This window comes from Lasioglossum baleicum, chromosome 4, assembly GCF_051020765.1.
Source record: "Lasioglossum baleicum chromosome 4, iyLasBale1, whole genome shotgun sequence".
NCBI classification, from domain to species: domain Eukaryota; kingdom Metazoa; phylum Arthropoda; class Insecta; order Hymenoptera; family Halictidae; genus Lasioglossum; species Lasioglossum baleicum.
In genome coordinates this window covers 1,322,266-1,348,014 of record NC_134932.1, presented here as the reverse complement: position 1 = coordinate 1,348,014, position 25,749 = coordinate 1,322,266, and the positions used below count along the sequence as shown (strand labels likewise).

The 25,749-nt window shown below is 36.8% G+C and overlaps 2 protein-coding genes across 8 annotated transcripts in view; one reads left to right on the top strand and one right to left on the bottom strand.

Annotated features, from left to right (window-relative positions):
* Kis (chromodomain helicase DNA binding protein kismet) overlaps window positions 1–23,415 on the top strand; it is a 26,468-nt gene extending 3,053 nt beyond the window's left edge. For 2 of the 7 annotated variants that reach the window (XM_076422668.1, XM_076422666.1), the window contains exons 2-23: window positions 2,240–5,563; window positions 5,672–6,087; window positions 6,200–6,553; window positions 6,736–7,024; window positions 7,110–7,628; window positions 7,789–8,013; window positions 8,100–8,416; window positions 8,502–8,976; window positions 9,085–9,449; window positions 9,553–9,748; window positions 9,836–10,141; window positions 10,247–10,538; window positions 12,396–12,915; window positions 14,423–14,512; window positions 15,185–15,376; window positions 16,034–16,454; window positions 16,534–16,819; window positions 16,949–18,309; window positions 18,722–18,965; window positions 19,062–19,341; window positions 19,591–20,464; window positions 21,186–23,415. In XM_076422668.1, coding sequence (XP_076278783.1) covers window positions 2,345–5,563; window positions 5,672–6,087; window positions 6,200–6,553; window positions 6,736–7,024; window positions 7,110–7,628; window positions 7,789–8,013; window positions 8,100–8,416; window positions 8,502–8,976; window positions 9,085–9,449; window positions 9,553–9,748; window positions 9,836–10,141; window positions 10,247–10,538; window positions 12,396–12,915; window positions 14,423–14,512; window positions 15,185–15,376; window positions 16,034–16,454; window positions 16,534–16,819; window positions 16,949–18,309; window positions 18,722–18,965; window positions 19,062–19,341; window positions 19,591–20,464; window positions 21,186–23,177 — 13,233 coding nt within the window. In that variant the 5' untranslated portion in view covers window positions 2,240–2,344 and the 3' untranslated portion in view covers window positions 23,178–23,415. Of the gene's footprint in view, window positions 1–85; window positions 712–2,239; window positions 5,564–5,671; window positions 6,088–6,199; window positions 6,554–6,735; window positions 7,025–7,109; window positions 7,629–7,788; window positions 8,014–8,099; window positions 8,417–8,501; window positions 8,977–9,084; window positions 9,450–9,552; window positions 9,749–9,835; window positions 10,142–10,246; window positions 10,539–12,395; window positions 12,916–14,422; window positions 14,513–15,184; window positions 15,377–16,033; window positions 16,455–16,533; window positions 16,820–16,948; window positions 18,310–18,721; window positions 18,966–19,061; window positions 19,342–19,590; window positions 20,465–21,185 lie in introns of those variants that run through there. The other 5 variants (XM_076422667.1, XM_076422671.1, XM_076422670.1 and 2 more) reach the window with 5 other exon arrangements.
* Window positions 23,226–25,749, bottom strand: Prx6a (Peroxiredoxin 6a). Its single transcript, XM_076422674.1, has 5 exons — window positions 25,612–25,749; window positions 25,170–25,326; window positions 24,834–25,048; window positions 24,682–24,754; window positions 23,226–24,587 (listed from the first exon to the last, which is right to left on the bottom strand). The coding sequence occupies exons 1-5, from the start codon at window positions 25,695–25,697 to the stop codon at window positions 24,453–24,455; spliced, it is 666 nt and encodes a 221-aa protein (XP_076278789.1). The 5' UTR covers window positions 25,698–25,749; the 3' UTR covers window positions 23,226–24,452.

The following is a 25,749-nucleotide window of genomic DNA, read 5'->3' as shown; positions in this document are numbered from 1 at the left end:
ATAGAACAGGGTAGGGTAAGAGAGAAGAGTAGTCCTTCGTTGTGAACTGAGGGGAATGGTAGGGGGGTTAGGGGGGAGGGGGTAGAGATGTGTAGAATGATTCGGACCTATGGACACGCTTGCACCTCGACGGTCCGTGTCGCCGCAGCCGCAGCCGCAGCCACCGTCGGTGAAAATCGTGTGAACGCGCGCGCGAATGAGGGTGGTTTTTCGGTAAAACATTAACACGAAACTACTTTCGTCGAACGGTATATTAGGTTTTGAACGGTGTTCTTACGAAATACACGAAGGAAGAGTGAATTGTGGTAAAGTGAAGTGACGCTTTGGTGCTGGGATATCGAGCGTCGCGGTGGCCGCTACGAGTTCTCTCGGAAGCCCAAACGGAAATCTCTCACGATAATGGCGTACTTTCCGACGATCCGTGTTTTTTTTTCTCGAAGTCGCTTCGATTCGCTCCCGATGTTCTAATACATTTTTGTATCTACGCTTTCCGCATATTCGATAACTGCCGATCCCACGGGAAAATATTTTCCGGACAAAATACCTATTTACGTTCGAATTAAAGCGTGAGAACTTTCTATACCCGTCGTCTTGCCAGTTTCTTTCTGTTCACCCTTGTAATATATACTCAACGTGTGTATTTGAGTTGATTTTTCTAATGCGAACGAGAATATTCTTTCGTACGTTTTAGTGCTGCTGTCAGTGCTTCAGGTTTGTAAGGTGTTTTTTCGTCGTTTCTTTCCATTTTTCTGTGTTTATGAATTTCAACACGAATATATTTGATTTAATATTATGTATCGGTGTGCGAATTTTTCTCTTGCATATTAGTTCAAAGCGTACAGTAATGCCATATTGTTATTCTTAGACATTTTTGCTTATTTCACGATTGTTGGTCATAATTGAACATTTTCGGCATCACTTTGAACAAATCACACGAGCCAAGAATATATGGAAACTAAACTTTCTTGCCAAATATGTAGTTTTAATACGAAATTATTGTGTCATTCTTATTATTTCTCTGATTTATATAAAATATTTTTACATAGTTTCAATAATATCACAATTTCAATTATCATGTAAATACTGATTGTTTAGAAATGTCTTACCTTTTGATTATTTATGTGGCTGTAAAATCAGCTTTTTGTACAGAATTTTAACGCATTGTGTGTGTGGAAAAATCTATATGCACATCAATTTCTTTTTTATTTAATGTAATTTGTTCATATTTCACATGTTTTATTTCAAATTTAAATATTCCTCTTTCTTCAATGTTAGGTTATGTTAACTGCATTAAAAAATGTATTATGTACAAAATTACTGTAAATATGTATTATTGTATGCAGTATGATTCCAGTTTACTGCAATTAATGGAAGTAAAGAAAATAATTAAAAATGTATCTTTGTGGTACAGTTTTAATGCTTTTAGTGTATGTAGTAAATAAATTCATACACTCACTATAAGTTAGAAATTACATTTTTTCTTGTTTATAGTAATGTATAACTGTAGAACACATGTATATATTTATGAAATAATATAATTATTCAAAAACACCATTCTAAAATTGATATTTGCTTAAGAAACAAATATATCTTATCAAACAAAACGATGAGTTGGTTTTATATTTTTCATTACACAGTACATATATATGTATTAAATTTATATTTATTCTTTTGTTCTATTTTCCAATATTTAGAAATGCTTTAATCGTATAATAAAATAGTACAAAGATAGATTTAATAAAAATGATTTTTAATTAGTAGGAAGAATAAGAGAGTAGTAGAAAACGAATAACACAACTTCATATACATTTTTGTGTTTTTCTTTTTTATATTAATATTTCTTCTAAATTTGCATGTTATAAATATTCATTGTATATGATTAATTGTTTCTGACACATATATGTGTAGGTAATAGGAAGTTTCTAATAAGTTTTATTTATAGGAAAACATGATTGTTCATACATATGTGTATGTTATGAACTTTAGTATAGTTGGAGGTTGGAAGCGGTGTTATAAATGAGGACATGCTCCAAGAGGGAAAGGTTATAGCGATTATGTGAAATTAAGTCATAAGCGTATAGCTTTTCCCCTTTGGCGCTTGCCATTATCATCGGAAGATGTATAATACAGTAATTTAAACTAATAATCATAATAATCACAAAAACGATTTAGGAAAAGTTATTATAACTAAATACACTCGTTGCAATCATAATATGAATTCTTTTATACATTGTTTCAGGCAGAAAAGACGTGGATCAACAATGGGCACGTTACTGACTATAAAAGAGACTATACGATACTCTCTTAAGCCTGAAATAGAGGCGAAGAGTCCTGCAGCGTAGACATGGACTCGTACGACCTGTTTGGTGAAGATGTTAGTGGCTCGATGCTTGATGCTCTTCCTGACCTCGGGGGGAACGACCATTTTGACCCTGCAGGCACGAATAATTCTGTGGTAGTATCTAGAGATGGTTCAAACTCTGGCGTTAACGGAGGAGGGAGTTACATTAGTCAATCTTATATATCTCAAGAATCTCCGCTTCAAAAATTAACTTCATTTGGTGGATCCGAATTTGGAAGTTCTAATCAATTGCAAAATACAACACAACGCAACATGTTTAATCAAAATCTTGGAACGTTCGATAGTGGTGCACCACAGCGTGCTATGGTGCCAGGAGCATTTCAAAATCAAGCACGGAGTATGGCCCCTCAGCATAGAGGGCCCCATCCTGGGAGTGGAGGGCAATATCCTAATTATAATGATAACATGTATTCGATGGAGCAGCAGCATTCAATGACTAGAGCAAATATGTCTATAGACCCAAGTATGCAAGGTTGGCCAGCTAGTGGAGGTGCTTATCCACAAATGCAAAGACATTATAATCAGATGGCACCGCAACCTGGTGCTTATAGACAACATATGCCTCCGCAGTATTCTCATCAACAAGACCAAAGTGGTGTTATGAATCAAAAATTACAGCAACAACAACAACAACAACAACAACATTTTGGTAATCAACAAGGTATGATTGGAAATATGGGAGTACCACATCAAGCGATGCAAGCTGCTGGTACAGGAAGCGTTTACCAACACATGGTTGGTCAGCAACAGCATTATCAGCAAGGAAATTCTGTATCAATGTATCAGGCATCTCCTGGCTATCCAGGCTTTACCATGCACCAGCAACAGCAACAACAGCAGCAACAACAGCAGCAGCAGCAACAACAAACTCAACAACCTCCGCAAAGGATGCCACATCATCATCCAACTCATCCAAGTCATCAGGCGCATCCTACTCATCCTCAACAATATCCCCAGCACACGCAACATCCTACTACTCAACATCCTAGTACGCAACAACCACAACAGCAAATAGATCCTCAATATTCTCATCATGCAACTTCCATGTTTAATCAACCACAACACTCTGGACCAACAACGCAATTTGGTACAGCCAAACATGCCACGAGTCCTCAGTACCGTGCAACTTTTCCTCAATTATCACCTCAAATGTCTCCAAGACCTCAGATGTCGCCGAGACCACCAGCTGTACCACAACAAATGTCTCCTAGACCTATAATGTCACCAGCCAAACCCAATACATTATCCCCTCATCCTCATGTTCAACTTCCACATCAGCAACCAAATCAACCGGGTGCAATGTCTGTGTCACCTTGTCCTCCAACTTCAATACAAATAAATCCATCGTCGCAACAAACTACTCTTCAAGCATTGGAACAAATGGTGATACCAGGAGTTGCTGTACCAAACTCAAGTGTTCCAAATCCAGAGTATAATCAGTTTCAAACACGTCCAACATTGCCACAAGCCCCAAATGTTTTATCTCAATCTACCGCACAAAGTTCTATGCCACCTATCACAGGTCCTAGAATGCCAATGCCTGCTCAGTGGTCGCATCCACCTCAACAGCAGCCACAAATAAGGCCAAGTATAAATGAAGATAGACCTATAGTAGAAGCTCAACCTCCAGTATCTGAACAGAACGCGCCAATGTTTCCAGTACCTGGAACAGAGCCGCCTATTCACAGTGTTGCAGAGACTACAACTAGAGATGCTGTAGATTCTATTCATAATCCGATTGAACCACCTAAACAAGAAAATGAAGCACTGCATCAAAACGTTCAAGATCAATCGCAAGATGTGCTGAGTCAACCACCACCACAGGCTGATACTTTGATACAAAATACTTCACAGAATAATTCACCTTTGGAAGCTACTCCTGGGAATATCTCTCAATTGGAACCTGTACAGACTTTACCAACATCTAGTACAAATGGAAATGTTGATTGCCCCAGTGCGTCTACGTTACCTCAACAACCAGCACCGAGTCAAGTTCAGAATCCTGCATCTACTATCGAAAGTCAAACTACATGTGAAACGAACCAGCATAGTCAACATTTAGAAATAAATTCAGTAAATTGTCCACCAGCTAATAATAGTACACCAGTACTTCCTCAACAACCTGCGGTTAGCAGTCAAGTGCAGCAACAACCACAGCCCATTAGTTGCCCGCAGCAACAAGTACAGCCGATACATATAAATCAACCACAAGTAGTACCAACTCAACAAGCACCGGTACAGTCTCAACAACCAATTCAGTCTTCGCAACAACCACAATTGAGCCAAGTACAACAACCTCAAATGGGTCAACAACCTCCTCCGCAACAACAAATAAGTCAACCACAACTCAATCAGCAGCAAATTCAACAAATAACTACCCCTCAACAACAACCTTCGATTGCTCAACCTCAGCAACCTGCATTAAGTCAAACGCAACAATCGCAGCCACAAATTTCTCAGCCCCAATTACCGCAACCATCACAATCTCAGTCTACACCACCATGTGTAACACAGGCTCAGACTACACAGCAATCTCAACCTCTCGTAACCCCACAAGTCGGTATAATGCCACAGAGTGCTCCAATAACTTCATCTCAAATACCGCATCAACCACAGTTGCAACCTGCTATACCAAATTCATCTCCCCAGCTGCAAACACAAACTACTGTAGTTCCACCGACGCATTTAAATGGTCAACAGATACCTACGGTTAACCAAACCAGTGGTATTGTATTACCCCCTCATCAAACTGCAGTGCCAGTGCCAAATTCGCAACCTACACATCCAGTACAACCAGGCTTTACAGAATATACAAATATTCCAAAAAATAATATATACCCTAATGAAATGATTGTGGGTTCTGGTCAACAATATCCTCCTGCTGCAGATATTGTTAGCGGTAGTACCATATCGAATATGTACAATATACCACAAAATCCAACATCGACAGCAGTTACGTCTGGTGGGTTTGGTACTTCTTGTACGCCAGTTACACATCATCAAGAAAGAGCAGCATTACAACAGCAATTACAAGAGTTGTTCTGTATGCCTCCGGCCGCTGAAAATCAAGAAAAGATTGTTGCTCTGCAGGAGAAGTTACAGGCACTGCAGCAACATGAAACTAATGACCAATGCAACGGTGGACCTCAATGTATACTACAGACTCCTATGTTTACAGCTGCTGTTGTTGATAGTCCACAGGTAAATTGTCAACTCTCTCTCTTCATTTTTATTTTATCTCCATGTTAAGTACATGCAAAATATATTTCAAGATAAAATGCAGTGCTTAAAATATTTCTCTTTAAATAGGTTTCAAGTACTACTGGTCGTGGTCGTGGTAAAGGTACACCCAGAGCTAAGAAGAGTAGAAAAAAAGCTGACAAAGAAGCTGTCGCCCCTGCACCAATTACTCAGCAACAACCAGAACAACCAGTATCGGACAATCAAGTAACTCCTGGAGATAGTAGTAATATCGTTGATAGTGCAGCAGATTCTGAGGACATTAAGCCATCTTCAGGTGATATGGAAGAGGAATGGAATAAAGGCAGAAAGTCTCGACCTCCTAGGAAACCACGTAAACCTAAGGAGCCAAAAGAGCCAAAGGAGCCTAAAGAACCGAAAGAACCGAAAGTTAAAAAGGAGCCAAAGCCTCCGAAAGAAGCGAAATCTCCTAAAGCACCAAGAAAGAGAAATAAAGACAAAGATTCTACAAAACGTAATAGAAAGTAAGTTACCTTAAGCATGAATATTGTTTCTTAACACGTTGGCTATTACCTGTCGTCTGTTTTAACAAAGTATTATAATTATTTCACTGATAATGTTGTTTTTTTTTCATAGAAAAGTGAATCAGTCTGAATCAGCCGATGACGAAGTTGTACAAGAAACGGAAGAGACCGCAGTCTCTGATTCGAGCGCAGTCAAGGAAGCGGATTCGAAGCCGTCTGAACCGTCCATTCAAGGTGATCCGGAACAAGTAGATTCTTCTACCACCGAACCTTTAGTAATTGAAACAAAAGATGAAGGTAAACAGAAAGGAGAGTCGGAGGACAACTCAACGGATGAGAAGAAAGAAGAAAATTCGGAGGCCGCACCTGCTACAGAAACTGCTACACCTAATAAAAAGAAAGCAGCTGCTAGGAAAAGATCTACCGCTTCGAAAGTTTCAGCAGGAAAGTCTCCCAGAAGTTCAAAGTAAGTTTTATTACAATACTTGTACTCTTTCGGTATTATATGAACAATCAGACAGCGGTCGCTCAGGCAGAGAGGCACGTTTCGATTATTGGCAAAATTAAGTCAGAATTGTCCCAGCACCGTCCGCTGACTGTTAATGGAGAAGGTAATATTAATTTCCAATATCTTGCAACAACGTTTAGGAAACGTAAGAGCCGGATTGCACCTGACTCTGATGGTGAAGAATTAGCAGCTACGCCACCACCTTCACCAGAAGCTGGGGATGATAATAAAAGGCGTTCTGCGAGAAATACGCATCGTAAAAAGTATGTTGATGATGTAATGCTCAGATTTTCGGACGACGACGTACCTCTGCAAGATGCTCAACTTTCTAAGAAAGTGGAAGGTACAAACACAGCAAAGCCTGTTTCCGTTAAGAAGGAGAACGAAGGTGGGGAAGTCGGACCTAATAAACCGAACTTTGTGTACATAGTATGTATTATACATTATTATACGTGTTCTCCAATACATTTAAATTTTAAACATACAGTTATAAATAATAACCGTATCATTACAGAATACAACGGATGAAGATTCTATGGTTGTGCAACACATACTATGTTCGCGTATGGGGAAAAGAGAAATTAAACCACCGCCGCCAGAAGTTAAGGCAGAAACATCGACTGATAAAGATGATAATGCTTCAAATGCAGCCTCAGAAACCAAGAGTAAAGAAGAAGAGGAAGATGGCGCCAAGAAAGAAACACCTGAGAAGGAACCAGAACCAGACGACAAGGATGAAAAAGATGAAACTGAAACTTCTGAGGAAACTAAGAACAGTGACACTGAAAATGCCGTAAAAGATAGTAGCAAGCAAGAAGACGAAGTTACCGAATCTCAACCAGAAACGGCAGTAGCTGAAGTGAAACCTCAACTAGTAGAGGTTGAAGAGTATTTCGTTAAATATAGAAATTTTTCATATTTGCACTGTGAATGGCGAACTGAAGAAGAGTTATATAAAGGTGACAAACGAATTCAAGCTAAACTGAAAAGATTTAAGCAGAGGCAACAGCAGAACACCAACATTTTTGAGAATGTAAATACTGATTTACCATTTTTACCTCCTACAGTTTTTAATTGCTTTATAGAAATAATAATTTTAAATGTTAACGTTTATAAAAGTTATGATCATATTTATATACGTAGTAAAATAGTAAAAGGTCGGTATACGTTGTAAAGAGCAACTTTTTTTTCAGACTGAAGACGATCCATTTAACCCAGATTTCGTAGAAGTTGATAGAGTACTCGATGAAGCAACACATACTGATCCGACGAGCGGAGAAACATTAAAACATTATTTAGTTAAATGGCGGTCTCTTCAGTATGAGGACTCTACTTGGGAGTTGGAAGAGGATGTTGATCCAGAAAAAATAGCTCAATTTGGAAGGTTTAATAAATTACCTCCGAAAGATCAGTGGAAGGTAATCTATCGGCAATAGATAAACTGATTAATTTGTAAATAATAATAATGCTTTTTACTTTTTTGTTAACATAATTTTGTCCTTAGCCGAAAAAGAAACCTACAGCGTCAGCATGGGTAAAGTTAGAAGAATCGCCAATTTATAAAAGTAACAACAGTTTACGACCATACCAATTAGAAGGTCTAAATTGGTTGTTGTTCTCATGGTACAACGGACATAATTGTATTCTTGCGGATGAAATGGGTTTAGGAAAAACTATTCAATCCTTAACATTTGTGGACGCAGTTTACAAGTATGGGATCCGTGGACCATTTTTAATAATCGCGCCCCTTTCGACCATTCCGAATTGGCAACGCGAATTTGAAAGTTGGACAGACATGAATGTTGTAGTGTATCACGGATCGTAAGTTGATCGAAAAATTATAAAATAGTTTTGCATATCTTGGTGTGGACAATTCTTTTCATTAGACACACTATTTTGTTTATAGCGCAGCAAGTCGGACTATGCTCCAAGAATACGAAGTCTATTATAAAAACGACAAAGGACAGCAGATTAAAGATTTAATTAAATTCAATGTCTTGATCACTACATTTGAAATAATTATAACAGACTTTAACGAATTAAAAGGATACAATTGGAGGCTCTGTGTTATCGACGAAGCTCATAGGCTAAAAAATAGAAATTGCAAGTTGCTCGAGGGTCTTAGGCAATTGAATTTAGAACATAGAGTGCTTTTATCCGGTACACCTTTACAAAATAATGTCAACGAACTGTTTTCGTTACTGAACTTCCTTGAACCACTTCAGTTTTCTAGTAGCGAAGCATTCCTTAAAGAATTTGGGAATTTAAGTAGCGAGACTGAAGTTCATAAATTACAACTTCTTTTGAAGCCAATGATGTTACGTCGACTTAAAGAGGATGTGGAGAAATCGTTAGCTCCAAAAGAAGAGACAGTCGTTGAGGTGAATGGGAAAATTGATTAATCTTTTACATATTGTATTAGTTTGGGATCAATGGGATAGTACACGGTGGATCATTTTCTAATAAATGTTTTTCCTCTATTTACATAGGTGGAATTAACAAATATACAAAAGAAATATTACCGCGGTATCCTAGAACGAAACTTTTCTTTCCTTGCGAAGGGAACCACATCAGCTAACATTCCGAATCTCATGAATACAATGATGGAACTAAGAAAATGTTGTATTCATCCATTCCTACTTAATGGCGCCGAAGATCAAATACAATTGGATTACAAGACTGGTGAAAAGGAAGATTCAGAGGCTTACTATCACGCGCTAGTAAACAGTTCAGGAAAAATGGTTTTAATTGATAAGCTACTGCCGAAACTTAAAGCCAGCGGACACAGAGTACTAATATTTAGTCAAATGGTGAAATGCTTAGATCTATTGGAGGATTATCTGTTATACAAAAAGTATGTTAACTTACAAAAACACATTTCATCATTTCATTTGTTTCGAGATATTTATGTTACCGAACAGATTGTTAATATTCCTATTCAAAATATATCTGTTTAGATATCCATATGAAAGAATCGATGGTCGTATTAGAGGAAACTTAAGACAAGCTGCGATTGATCGGTATAGCAAACCCGATTCTGACAGATTTGTCTTTCTTCTCTGTACCAAAGCTGGTGGTCTTGGTATTAATCTTACAGCCGCTGATACAGTTATTATATATGACAGCGATTGGAATCCGCAAAATGACTTACAGGTATTATATTCGGTGATCCTCCAAAATTTACTTTAAGCTTTTTTTTCTATTTTATCTATGTTACTCACACAACTGTTGATTATATAGGCACAAGCCCGGTGTCACCGAATTGGCCAGCAAAAGATGGTGAAGGTATACCGGTTGCTTTGTCGCAATACTTACGAGAGAGAAATGTTTGACAAAGCTTCACTGAAGCTTGGATTAGATAAAGCTATTTTACAATCGATGAATACGAGTCAAGGGGGTAAAGATCCCAGTAACAAACAACTGACGAAAAAGGAGATAGAAGACTTGCTAAAAAAAGGTGCTTATGGTGCTATTATGGATGACGACAATGCTGGAGATAAGTTCTGCGAAGAAGATATAGAACAAATACTTGAACGTAGGACACAAGTAAGTCGATCACATTTCTGTTTATCATTATTATCGCTTTATTAGGGGTACGCGCTATTTCGTGGTATTAATATTAGTCTTTTTCTTTTTCTTCTTCTTCTGTAGATCATTACTATAGAAGCAGAAAAAGGATCGACATTCTCGAAGGCCAGCTTTGCGTGTTCATCCAATAGATCGGACATCAACATTGATGATCCAGATTTTTGGAAGAAATGGGCGAAGAAAGCGGAAATCGATACGACTGAGAAAAAAGAAGAGGATGAATTAGTCATATCAGAACCAAGACGAAGAACTCAAATTAAGCGATACGGTCATGACGAATCAGTTGTCATGTCGGATCTCGACAGTTCTGATGATAATAGCGATGACGAAACGAGTAGTGGGTTAACAGGTAGAGGTATGTTCATTGTTGATGCATGTTAAAGCACAACACCATTCTTAGTATCGTAACTTCACATAATATATCACTCCATGGCTGTGATACCGTGGGTGTGGATAAATGATCTACGATAATTATGAAGGTATTGCCATATTTACACATTTAATAACGAGAACTTGAGTCTTTCTTTCTTTTTCTAACCACAAACTAGCAGTGCGACTATCAGTCTATCGAATCCTTGTTCTATGAAGACACTAAAATTTTTCTCTAAGTAATTATGTGTTTGATAGTAAATGTTGTAACCACTAATTTTTCAATGTAATAACATTCATCATATGAGATTTACATAATGAACATCTCATTTATGTTACATTGTACATGTATATAGCATAAATGTTCACGCTTTATGATATTGTTTGAAAAATACCTTTTTCTCTCTCATGCTCAGTCGTTATTATCAAAAATATTCTTGCATGATGCAAAGTTTCTTAACATATAGAGTAGCTCATCGCAACGTCGACCGATTTTGACGAAATTTTCAGAATATGTTTAATTGACACAGATCTACAAAACATATTTTTTAAATTTTCTATATAGGCCCACATAAAAAAGTTAAAAATTCAACTTTTAGTATTTTTTCAACGATTCCGATCAATTGCAATTTTTGAAAAAATTTCTTTTCACATCCTTTAGTACAGGGGTCGGCAAACTTCTTTTGAAAAGGGCCAGAACGTAAAATTTTTAGGCTAGGGGGCCGGGTAGCAAGGTCGAAGATATTTACATGGCTAGCTAATTCTACTCATAGAGCAACGAAAAAAACCAGGTTGAAAATTTCTTTATTAGGAAGTGATATTTTTACATAATGTTTTTTATTTTATGTAATTTGATTTATTTTTTCGTGTCCATTAACCTCGCGGGCCTGATTAAAAGCAGGCGGCGGGCCCTAGTTTGCCGATCCCTGCTTTAGTAAACTAATTGCTCTAGCTTCCCACAAAAGTTCAAATCGTATAGTAAAATATTAAAAAAGTTATCGTCTTCTTTAGAGCGGTCTTAAATTTTTGTCTGCTACTGTATACGCTATATATACAGGGTGTCCCACTGTATCGAGAACGGCAGAATATCTCGGAAGATAGTGTCGTTATCAAAAAAGTGTTCCTACAAAAGTTGTTTGGTATTACGGGCTACGTTACGTGGTATTCATTGTTTTGTTGTGGGTGGAGTGGTGGAGGACATTTCAAGGTCACCTTGATTTTTTTAAATGGAATACTATATTTTTTTCTTTAGAAAATAATAGCGGGTAGTGAGACGAATCCAAAGATATATATATATATATATATATATATATATATATATTTTAAGAAATTTAAATATATAGTGTTTCGTTCTAGATGAATTGTATAGACATTTTAGAAATATTTCTGCTATAATGTTTTGTATACGTATACACGTAAATACACGTTAACATGCATGCATGTCCATAAAGCTAATGATTACAACATTAATATTATCACGCGCACATTCATTTTGGCAACTTAACATGATGTACGTATCTTGTATTGTGTAATGCATGGCAAAGCATTCACTCGCAACATTTTTATCAAATGTAACATCCATGATTCTTAGTTCCACACGGAATGTAGACAAAAGATGCTGTGGCTATAAGAAAATATTCATAGTATGATGCAAATACTTCCACAAATCTTAGTTTTCTTCGTGTCGTTTTTGCACTGTGGCTTATTATTATATTGTTCTAAAGACACGTACGTTTTTTGGCATACTTTGTAGGACCTATCTGTTTGTTACATTTAACCGTTTTTTACACACAATGTATGATAAATAACAATATATAAATAATTCGTCTATTATTATCAAAAGGTAAGAAACGAAGAGACAAATTTGGTAAGAAGACACGGAAGTTCTGCGACGAGTATGTACCTCGTGAAGGTGAAGTGATGTATGGCAGTTGGGCGCGAAGCGAATGCTTCAAGGTAGAACGAGGTCTGCTTACGTTCGGTTGGGGCCGATGGGAAGAGATTCTTCAACATAGTCAGTTTCGTCGAGGATGGCGCGAAATGGATGTCGAGGACTGTGCACGAGTCATTTTGCTTTACTGTCTGCGTTACTATCGCGGGGATGAGAAGATTCGTAACTTCATTTGGGATCTCATTACCCCCGTAGAGAATGGAGAAAAAATTAAGAACGTGTGCATTAACACTGGCGGAAGAAACAGTAGACAGAAGAAAAAGGGCAGAGTCCGAGAAGGTAGAGAAACACGAGGATCGGTCGTTAACGGCGGTCCAAGCGATCCAAATCACTGGAGTAACGCTGAAAAGTACGACGGAGACATATTCCTGGAAAGTAATTACAGGAAACATTTGAGTCGTCACGCAAACAAGTACGTTATATATACATATTTTTCATATTAAACATTTTATCTTATTAACCTTTAGAGGGCCAGGGGTAGCCACTAAAGTGGCCAGGGACAAATTTGGGAATTTAGCATAACATATGTTGGTTGTATAGTATACAATAAATTTGTATTTGTAATTAGGGATGGGATCAAGTTTTCAATATGTACTCGCGAATCCGAGTCAAGTTCAATAACAAAGTTTCATTTCATGGGTTTCGATTACTACTTAAAAGCAATAAAAGTTTCAATGATTATACTTGAAAAGTATTCATTGTATACAAGTAGTTATCGAACCTCGGAATGAGTACAAACAAGTTTCGAAAAGATACTTATAAGTGCTTCGATGTTGAAAGTAATCGAAACTTTCACAAGTAGTACTCGAATCTTGGAAATCAGAACTGCATAGTAGGTTTTAAGCACTTTCTTTATGAAATTCGTAACTATTTTAGAATAATATTTCATTTACAATACTTCGTTTTATCCTATTTCTTTTTTTATTTATTTATTTTACAGAAGTGGCCATTCATTATACAAAGACAGTCACGTGCAATTTTTGATAAAATGGGGTACATGATTAAATTTTCACGCCAAAATAATAACGGGTCTTCTTTGCGTTCTAAATATTGTGAGTTTAGATAATTTTCCACTTCTAACACAGCAGACTTATTAGTCTGCTTATTAGCAGTGTTATTTGTAATTGCTATTTCATTGTCAAAGGATGACCAAATTGATAATTCGCTATTGTGCCGATTTTCAGACATCTGCGTCTGTGAACTATCACATGTTGTAGATGAATTATCATTATTAATATAATTAGTGGCTATTTCAGTCAAGGCATCCCGTGCTCGAGGGATAGATTCATCTTTAGAAAAAGCTAATGCTTTGAATCGTGGATCCAATAATGCAGTTAACATATACAAATAATTGTTCTCGACATCACCTAGATAATGTTCGATACAATATCTCAGTTTTTGTCGCAAAGTACATTCCAAACTACAATCATCGGTAGAAGCATGTAAAATTATGAGACCCCGTTTCTTCTCTCATCTCCACAGCGTGTTTACAAGAAAAGTAAACAGACGCCGCGCCGGAACAGCCTTACGTTGCCACGGAGTGTGCAAGAATACGGAAATTCATAACGATATTCATAAAAATTTCGAACGTTTCGTAACTGTTCGACCAAGATTCGAGTGTACTTGCAAGTACTATTTACGTTTACCACAGTACTTGTAAAGGGTTCGAAACTGTCTGGCAATGGTTCGAGTATACTTGGGAGTACTATTTTTTTTCTCGAAGTACTTATAGAGAGTTCGAATTCCATCAATCAAGGTTCGAACCTGTTTGCGAGGTACTTGATCCCATCCCTATTTGTAATACGAAAAATGTAAAGAAACCTCAAGTTTTCAATGGAAAAATATGCCGGACTTCTAAAGGTTAAAGCATTATATGTGTGTTTTTGACAGAACTCTAATCAATCATCTTTTATTTACAGAGTTCTACTACGAGTTCGAATGCTTTACTACATTAAGCATGAGATCATCGGGGATTTAGTTCAACACATTTCTGATGGTGTTCATGTCAGGTTAGTGTTCTTGTATCAATAATATATTTACTTACGAACCTTCATTATTCTTTGCTCAACTGACTATCATGGAATATCGTGCACTTACATATGTGCTTATACAGAGCTTTATAGTTGCATGTGCAATGTATTTGTTTATCCTGGGAGCTGTAATTGTATGAGGAATGCTCATAGAGCTAAAACTATGTTTACTTCGTAGCTCTGTAAACAGCTATATCAGTCGCTGATCCTACATTACTAATATTAAAATCCTCCCATTCCTGTTCTATAAACATGTACACAAATATACACGCAACTTTTTCGAATTACTGTAAACACTTTGTACGGTTATAAAATGGTCAAAGATGGTCAAGTCAGCGGTGTCATGGTAAGAAGTAATTAGAAAGAAAGCAGTGCACTGTATTAAAGGGGCAAACGGAACAGGAGTTTGAAAGTTTATATACATTTGCCTTTAATTATAAAACAATGAACGAAAAAAATAAGTGTAGTAAGTGTTAATTACGATTCTCCAAATTTGATTAATAAAACGAGCCTCTATTTTCTATACCTACTACTCAGCGAATATCGTATAGTTTCGCGGTTATTGAAATTTCGAGTGCAAAATTTCGTATTAACTTTACTATCTAATTGGCATAAATAAATTGGCAAATTGTAAATGAAACCGCCCTACAGTGCGTTGCGGATAAACCCTCCACAGTTGACGGAACGACCAGTGAAATGGTGGGACTCGCAAGCAGATAAATCCCTAATAGTTGGCTGCTACAAACATGGCTACGAGAATTACGACCAGATGAGGATCGATCCCGCTCTCTCTTTCATTACAAGCTGTCCTCCCCCTTCCCAGTCTCAGACCACACAAAGCAAGTGAGTAATTATTCTCTTTACGTTATTTGTTTTTCTTCCGTGTCTATCTATGTTGCTACCGCTAAGTCATTCTAACATACACTGCTTGGCACGCATTTTTAATTCGCTTATGATCATGCCTATGGTAGAACTAGCATAAACTTTCCCCCTTTTCATTTTATTTCTACGATATATAATAGCAAAGGAAATTATATCTCCATTTTATCATCTAGTTTAAAATATTACTTCCTACAAGAGTTTGTTTACAGCGAAGGAGGATTATGCATATATACACACACATATTTATATCTATGTATATATATATGTATATATATATATATACCAGACAATATGCAGTGATCCTTAAGCAATTTCTTCTAAACGATTGATTACATTGTACATATGTATATAATTATCCATAACATTATGTTTACAATGTAAATTCTTAATACGTACAGCCTTCTAAAGTGGTAAATGTGGAAGTCTTTTTAGTTTTGACATTGTACACCTGTAGACTGTATTTTCGAAATAACTGTTACATTTATGATCAGTTAAGTATGTATCTGTTTTCACGAGTGCATACATATTAGATAATTTTATTTTTAGTGGAAATGGACTTGAACGTAAGAAACAGAGAAAATCGTATCTGTTGCAAATTAATGCTTCTTGAAATTTCAGCAGCAGCAGTAGAGATGACACCAGTTTGGAAAACGACATGGATGACGGTGAATCTCTTGGAATGTTGAAAGACTTGAAAGACTCCGATAAATTTAGTCGCGAAACACCGACTGATTCACCTGCTATATCCAATAAGGCAGATACGCCTATACCAGAACCTAGCAGCAGCCATGAAGGAAATGACGGTATGTTAGACGACGAGAAAACTTGGCCCTCCGTAGTTGATCTTAATACACGCTTGCGCCGAGTTATTTCTTCTTATCAACGAAGCGTAAAGAATGTAAAAGACGACGTAAAAATATTACAAAAAGCGAAAACTGGAATGGAAGGTGAAACACCTATGAATCACAATCCTCCTATGAACGAACCACCTTTGAACATGCAAGGATGGGATTTGCAACAACTTGCTATGTATCTTTTGGTAAGTAGATGGATAGATCAGATAGCGTTTGAAATGTCTGTAAGGCACGTCGCAGGACTAAATTTTGTATTTTGCATAGAAAATGGAAAGAAGAGAAAAAATGGAAGCTATGGTGAAAGAGAGAGAACGAACTCGCATCGAAGAACAAAAAGCAAAGTGGTCTCGTCGCGAGGAAAGTGAATTTTTACGCGTTGTATCAACCTACGGTGTAAATTATGATAGGAAAAAGGCACAATACGACTGGACGAAATTTAAAAGTATTGCTAGATTTGATAAGAAAACAGATAACGATCTTACAGATTATTATATGTCTTTTAGAGCAATGTGTAAGAAAGCATGTAACGCGAAGTTGAACGATGAAGAAGGTATGTGTATATAATTTGGCTCCTATCGCAAGTTTATTCGTACAAGTAAATATATTCGAATTCGGACATTAAATATTTGGTAGGGCTTTAGGTATCGCGAACATTTTGTATATATCCAAGATTTTTCAGACGTTCCTGTTGATCATCTCAGTCCAGCGAAAGCGAGACAAATATTAGATCGTGTAGATCTTCTAAGTAAAATTCGTGAGGAGATATTGTCTCATCCTCACTTGGAGGAACGACTTTCATTGTGTCAACCGTCAGGTGACACCCCCGATTGGTGGCAACCTGGAAAACATGATAAAGAATTGCTGCTTGGAGCTGCGAAGCATGGCTTAGGCCGTACCGATATCACGATTCTAAATGATCCTGATTTTTCATTTCATAAAATTTTAAATTCGAAAATGTACAGCAACATTCAAACATCGAAAATCATGGATAAATCCGAGAAAGCAATCAAGATTGAAAATAGGGAGGACATATTGAAGTTTGATAAAGACGAAATACTTGTAAAATTAGAGAAAGGCGAAGGTACTTTAAAAATCGAAAAAGTAGGTGCGAAAAAGGACAAAGACACAAGTGTGACATGTGACAAGAGAACAGAGAACACAGATGCGGAAAAGAGTCAAGTTGAATTGACTATTATCAAGGCTGAAAATAAAATTGAAGAGAAACCTCTGAGTAATGCATTAACAATTACAACCGTTCCAAGGAGTACGTCCGTGGATAAGGAGCCTGCTACAAAAGTAAAATCTGAAGAAAAAAGCGAAATAGTAGTAGAATCGATAAAAACTGAAGTTTTTAAAACTGACCAGGACACGGGAACTAACAATGTCGAAGAAGCGAAAGCAAGTAATGAAACAACAAGTTCAGAGGAAATATCTGCTTCTATTACTGCTGCTGCCGCTACTACGACTACTACTACTACTATTTCTACTACTTCTTCTAGTACTACTTCTAGTACTACTTCTACCACTAGTACGACTACTACAGAAACGGAGAAAGAAACTCAAAATAAAGAGAAAGATATAATAAAAGAAACAGAGAAGGAATCGCAAGAGGAAAAAGTTGAAGAGCCGCAGGTCTTGCAAACTGGGAAAGAGACTGATGATAAAAGTTCAACGGAACAAACAGACACAACGGAGACAATAGAAAAATCAACAACAAATACTGAAAATGCAACAATCGAGGATAGTAAAACAGACGTGAAAACTGATCCTCCTGTTGTTAAAGACGAAGCAGTGGAAACACAAGAAGGAAAAATAGTGGAAACTTCCAAAGATAAAAAAGTATGCAAAATCGAAGATAAATGCAGCGTTCAAGCAGCTGAGCTTAAAGCAATGTTTCCAGACTTGGAAGTTATACAACCATTATCACGATTAACTCAAATAGACACATTTGTTCTTCGTGATAAACCGGTTGATTATAACGAGCCTACGGTTGTGCATCTTTTGTCACACAATTGTAATAATTCTGTGAAATGGCCGAAGGTAAATAGAAACTAACTTGTTTATAAAGGGTGTTTTATCTACCTCTATCATTTTAAATTACTTACGAACTGTTTGTTTTATAAAACATTGGATAAAAAGTACAATATCGATTGACTTTTGGTAATTAGCCTTTTATTAATTCTGTACTTTTATCAAAATATTTAGAGCATTTTAAATCTTCGGAATAAAACATTTAACTCTCTGCTCTATATAGTAGTTGGGGACAAAATTGAGTGGATAACTTTTGAAAATGAATAACTTTTAATATTGAACCAAACAACTTGTATTTCTTTAAGGTGTTAGAAGGCATTTAGCATATTAGTTTGCTAGGCAATGAGTAAACAAAAATCAAGTGATTTCTGTCTACTTAAATGTTATTATCGTATTTAAAATTTGTCTTTTGTTTCTTTAGGAGCATGCCATTGAAGCTCGTTTAATGCATATTGTTCATGCGATTGAACACAAGGAATGGCCGGTGTCTGTAAACTTTAGTGCTGGCGACGAAGCAGACATTCCGTCAAACGAGAAAGAATGTTCAGAAGTGATCACGATAACCACAGATCATGGAGTGTCACGAAATCCAACTCCAGGAAATAATATGCCACTATCGAAAAAACGCAAGAGACACATTGCTATCGACGTAGAGACTGAACGAGGTAATGGGACGAGTGACATTACCAAGCAGTTTTTAAATAAATATTTCAGATTATTCAACGCGCAGGAAATATACATTAAATTGCTTTTGGTTTTAGCAAAACTACATGCTCTATTGAATAGTAGTCATACAACTGTACAGCCTCCCGCGGCTTTAAGTAAACCTGCGGTGTTATCTGGTGGATCTAACACTTGGGAAATAAATGAGGAGTCACAGTCTGAAGAATCGAGGCGTTCCACGCCGGTTCAACCGCCTCCAGCGCATCAACAAGCACGAACTCCGAGTATACCTTTTGACTTGAAATATACAGTTCCTGGAAAGCCGACTGTTATTCCTGGAACTTCGAGTACTTTAACGCCCATCGACTTGTCTGCTGGGTAAGATTATTATCACTCGGAATGCAATTTTTCAACATATAATACGATACACGAATACACTCATCTCTGAAATTGTTATCGGTGAATTATAATTGTTTATGTATTTATGCGATTTGTGTGAGCTCAATTTCGTATTTGGTATTAAGGAATAAGAAATTGAGTCTTCAGACATCTGTAAAGTTATATAATATCGCATACACTGTTTCAACGAGTTATTCAAGTATAAATTGAAATATGAATAATTTTCAGCTATCCAAAAATGAGCACTGACAACAGTAAAGATATTATGAACGAAGTTCAAGACTTTTCAATGCCAAATAAAAATAAACAAATTAGCAGTAATAAGGGAAAGTTAGATAGTATGTTAGATAAACTAATGAAAAGAAAGGGCGGACCGCCAGATGAACCTGTTATCGGAAAGGAAAAGAAACGCAGAAAGCTTGACGAAATAGTGCTAGGATTGAGCGCAGCGAAAGAACAACAAAGCACTCATTATCCTGAACACAGCAAAAAGAGCACAATCACGCCGAATGTAACGGTTACTCCGACATCTGCACCTATGGGTCTTCCGAATCCTCCGACGAGTACCCAGAAACCATTTTCTATTACCGTTACGTCGATTCCTTCTTCACGAGCATCAAGTTCCACATCTGGGTTGCCTCCTCCGTCTTTACATTCGCACAAAGACAGTTTCTCTGCGTTAATTGCTCAAGCAGAACAGCAAAATCGTGAATTTAAAAAGCAGCAACAACAGCAGCAGCAACAACAACAACAACAGCAGCAGCAGCAGCAACAACACCAGCAACAGTCTCAGCAGCAGCAACACCAAAGTTTCAATTCCGCACACTCCTCGTCATCGAGTGGTCATAGAAAGAGTTACGAAGCAATGATCGCAGATATTAATAAAGTTGCTGAATACTCTTCTAAGATTGGATCATATTCGCATGAAGCGAAAGTAAACAAATGGTTAGCTGAACAAACTGCCATAACTGAACAGTTGAGCGCTGAATATTTGAATGCACCTAGACGACGACGCCCTCGTGTGGATCCATCTTTGCTAGATTGGAAGAAACTAACGGGTGAAGAAAATGTTGCTGTAATCAATCGATTAACGGGCAAAAAGGTTTGTAAGGAAAACTTTTCTACGCTGTGCTCTTTTGATCACTCTAGTTTATTTTATGTTAAACACTAAATATACTGGATGTCCCACGCAACTGGAACAGGCTGTACCTCCTAAACGGTTGGGAATAGAAGAAGATGATATAAGTAAAAGTTAAATAGTATCAGATAGTGGATAATATGCAACTAATTTTATGTACTTCTGTGCATCGGTGCTTCAGAAAAATTCAACTGCACTTCCTTTTTTCGATGAAAGCCTATGTTTTCGTTAGGAAGATATCGAAGCTAAAAGTTCTCTGAATTATTTCGGTATCTCGGCAAGTGTTTTCCCCGGAGTACCTAAATACTTTATGTTCCATTATAATTCAGAGAACTTTTAGTTTCGATAAGTTTAGAGCATAAATATGCTAGTACGTTTATATAGAGCACAAGAAACTGCATCCATTAAAAAAAAAGTGCAGTTGCATTTTTCTGATGCAGAAAAGTGCCATACATTAGTTACATATTATGCACCGTCTGATAACCATTTAACTTTTACTTATAACATTTTCTATTTCCAACCGTTTAGGAGGTACAGCAGTCTGTTCCAGTTGCGTGGGATATCCTGTATATGTATATGTATAATATATAATAAAATTTCATTATAGTTTAGTGAAATATTACTAAATAAATTATATATATATACGTATATATATATATATCTTTTTGTATTATATAAAATTTAGGTTACCGGAAGCAAAGCACCACAACTAAAACGATTAGGACAATGGTTAATAGAAAACCCAATGTTCGATGTGGATCCAAAGTGGGCCGAACTTGTGAAGGAACGTGGAAATCTTCCGCATGATTTGCAAAAGAGATTGTCAGGAAATGATAGAGGGAATGTTAATAAGGGTAAGAGTCCAGGAAGACCTCCTATGATGCCAAGCCCTACTAATCAGCAATCAGCGAATCAAGCGAATCTGGTAGCTACGTCGATGGCTTCAGGCTTAAACTTTCCTTCGCTGGGTAATCTGAACAACTCCCTTTTATCTGGTCTCTCGCTTGGTAATTTTGACCCGAAGAACAATCCTCTTCTAATGCCATTCGGTGGTTTACCAAGCTTAGGTGCTTTGAGTGGACTCGGCAACCTCAGTAATCTAAGCAACATGAGTCTAACGAATTCTTTATTTGCGAACCTTGCTGGACTTGGTTTACCGTCTTTAGCGGGCATGGAAGCTGCTTTGGGTGCAACAACGACCAGCACAGCAGCCGACACGAATCCAGTTGTCAGTTCTGTCAGTAGTAAGAACACTGGCTCGACTAGCATTAGCAGCGCTGGTAAATCTCGTGGTAAATTGGAACCACCTACAAGTAAATCTTCGGTGCCTTCGACTTCATCGGCATCGTCTACGATACCAACAACGACACCATTCCCTTTCTTCTTTCCAAATCCGAGTCTTTTATATACGCCACTGGGTTTGGGTGGTTTGAATCCGTTCTCCATGCAACCCGGTGGTGTGTCATCGGCCTATGAAAGCCTTGCCCAGTGTGGTCTCCTGAATCCAGCAACTTCGAGTGCGTCAACAGTTCGTAAACCTACATCATCAGGAAATAACTCGAGACGAGACACGATCACCGAGTCGACATCTAAACGGAAGGATACTGAGAAAAAATCTAGATATTCCATGGACCCCGGACTAGCATTACAACAGTACACCGACATGTCAGCATTACACAGCGAAGACAGGCGTAGAGTAGAGCATGACAAAAGAGAAACTATGGAACAAAACGATATAGCAGATCTGTCTGATCGAAGAATGGAGAAGAAGAACAAAGACCAGGAAATGAAAGAAGCTCTGGAACATCTGAGTAGAACCAGCGCAGAGCTTTTAACAAGAAATCTCGAAGATATTCAACGGTCAAGTGATAAAAGAGGCCGTGGTACGGACTATAATCAAGGATCCGAGCAACCGCAGCCATCAAGTATGCTCGAGGTAACACTTGAACCCGTGAATAAAAAGCCACGAATCGAAATTGAAGTTACTACAAAGCCTGTAACGACCACCCCGGCTACAACTATAACACCTGTAGACGTATCGGCTGTTGATATAGAGTACGGATCGAGGTCGTCGTCTGTTACAATTAAACCAAGCCCACTAGTAGAAGAGAACAATACTATCACTATAACTGAAACATCCCCGAATACCAAGAAGAGAGAAACTATTGAAATAACTCCTGCAGTAACAACAACAGCTGTACCAGCAACTACAGTTACACCTGCGACCACAATCACGCCTATACCTACGCCTACACCTGCACGTGCGCTGACACCAACTCCAGCAGCACATACACCAACACCAACATCCACACCAGTATCCACACCAACACCTACACCAACTTCTACACCCACACCCACACCTGCATCTGTACCGACACCTGCTTCTACGACACAAGTAACAACCATTCCGGATGAAACGGTGACACCGCAACAAAGTGCTAATAACACTAAAGGGGACTCATCAAAACCGGCATCAGAAGTAGAAGAAGATAATAAAGGCACTAAAGGAAAGAAACCACGAAGCGGTAAACGACTCAGTGTAGAACCTCCTCCAGAACGAAAAAATCTTCGGTCTAGTGCTGGGAGACAAGCAAGAGCAGCAGCAGAACGACAAGCAAGAATGGAAGGTGAACTTCAAGCTGATCAGCAACAAGAGACTCACACAACGAGCGAGTGAAGTGTGACAAGAATTAAGTGAGTTCTGAGAATAATATACTGGTGACGATAATGATCAAATCTTCCGTTGTTGCGTCTATTTTTATTGCAATAATTCTGCAGTATTCGCACAACGATATTTCAAAAAATAAATTAAAAAAAATAATAAAAAAGAAAGAAAACGGTCGATTGACAGACATTTAAATAAATGACCCAATGCATCGACAATTCTTAGTTAAATAGAGCACAAGTGCATTCAAAGAACTTGATAAAATGAATGAAAAACATTTATCGAATTTGATTTCTCCTTCCATGTCATATGACTATGGGAGAAGTGGGACAAATAATGAGAGCTCGTGTGTTGAGCCACGTGCGCATTACCATTACTGTCAGTGTGAATGTATAACATGAAGCTGTTTAAGTATGAAGGCTGGCAATAGTATTTTATCACTCGATATATATTGTGTGGTAATTAACTTTTAATTATATAACTTTACAATAACAAAGTATAGTTTTGTTAAATTTATTATTCTTTATGATCTTTATTGGTTTTGACGAGGGACTGTTTTATATAACTGCTATCACACTATTGCGTAGTCATGCAACAGTTCGCGGATCATTCAGGCATAAAATAAGGTATAACCATAATGTAGTAAAATAAATTTAGTAATAACTTAATAAAGAAAACAAGAGCAGTGTAAATATTATATACATTATGCCTAGAGACCTTAAGCGATCGTGTACTTGGAAAAATGTATATAACACAGTGTACTTTTAATTACATTGGGTGATACAATAAACAGCTTCTTCTGTTGTTTGCAAATACCAACATTAGAATCTTCGTTTTGATAATTACACGCACCTTTATCGAAGAACAGCCTTACAAAAAGAAATAAGTTGTGAATTGTGTTAATAGAAACAGTGGAAAGTGTGCATGGAAGAAGAACGGACAATGAGAAAATTTTAACCATGGAATTTTCGAAAACTTATTTTAGCGCATTATTTTGAATTATTTTTGTCCTAAATTATTAAGAAATTTTAAATAAAAACAAAATGTTCATTTCTACTGTATTCTGTTTGGAATGATATGCTGTTATGTACCAATGTTAAGGCACTAAATGAATACGCTTATTTATAATTATACTTCGAAGAATACAACACAGTACTGACAGTACTATAATATTAGAAAAAATTCAGTATAGTATCAGAATGTGTACTTTAATTTTTACAACATCAATTGTGGTAATTTAAGAAAATACATTGTAAAATAATTGTTTTTCATATTTCAAAGAATTATTTATGTGTAGGTTGGCTGAGGTACAATACGCAAATAAGTTTTGCCCGATGGTAGTGTTAAAGTTTTAATATTGTCATACAGCGTTTTTGCCTCATCTTCAGAAACAGTAGGCTGAATCATAACATCTTGACCTTTCTGAAAAATGAAAAATCATAATGCAGAAATTAATCATTTTATAACCATAAGGATAATGTTTCAAACAGATAGTTGATATATCATAAATACAAACCTTCCAGTCAGCAGGAGTTGCTACTTTATACTTTTCTGTCAGTTGAAGTGATTCAATTACTCGTAAAATTTCACTGTGTCCAAAATAAGTGGTGTTAATAAAATTATACAATAATAAAAATTCAAACATCCGAAATACAGAAAAGAAATTACTCAAAATTTCTTCCAGTTGTTGCAGGGTATAAAATTGATAATCGCATCTTTTTAGCAGGATCAATGATAAATACTGCCCTAGCAGACATAGGTATACCATAACCATCGACTTCTGCAGGATCTAACATTCCCAATGATGATGCGAGTTTCCGAGATTCATCTTCTATTATCGGATAAGGAAACTCGCCGTTTATTTCTCCATAAGACTTTATGTCCTAAAAATCACAAAAAGATACAGTTGCATTTCGTAAATTCTTATTCAGCCTGTATTGTTTATTATCTCCGTAAAATGTCAAATAAAATTTTTTTAAAATAACATGTTGAGATCAAACTTACCTCTATCCATTTACGATGTGATTTCACTGAATTGCATGATAAACCAATTACTTTCACTCCTAATTTTTTGAATTCTGGCATCAATTTTGCCACTCGGGCTAATTCTGTTGTGCATACCGGGGTAAAATCGTTCGGATGAGAGAACAAAATTCCCCATCTAAAATAGCATTAATTCGTTTAATAACATATGTACGTTTCAATACTTATACCTTCCGGCAATTGTCTATTAGAGTAGATATTTACTTCTTATGCTACGTATTTTAATATTATGTAAACAGTATAATTAAAATACATAAAAATATTCAGTGTTCATATATATAATTAGCTGAAATATAATAATACAAAATAAGTGGAAAAACTGTTTCTATGTAAATTTAAGTGTCAATAGAAAAAATAATACGTAACATAATAGGTTATGTTCATTGAATAAATATAGTCTTACGAGTTGTCTAGCCAATCGTGAAAATTAATTGGACCATTTTGAGTCTCTGCATCAAAGTTTGGAAATGTTTCGCCTAATAGCACCATGTTTCTATTAAATTTACGTTTAATATTATGTATTCTTATACTTTTAAATTTG

Excerpts from the sequence above, each read along its gene's own strand:
- Prx6a (XM_076422674.1), bottom strand. The coding sequence starts at position 25,697 with ATGGTGCTATTAGGCGAAACATTTCCAAACTTTGATGCAGAGACTCAA. Across the intron at positions 25,327-25,611 it reads CACGATTGGCTAGACAACTC|ATGGGGAATTTTGTTCTCTC; the intron begins GTAAGACTATAT and ends ATGCTATTTTAG. Across the intron at positions 24,755-24,833 it reads ACAACTGGAAGAAATTTTGA|TGAAATTTTACGAGTAATTG; the intron begins GTAATTTCTTTT and ends TTTTGGACACAG.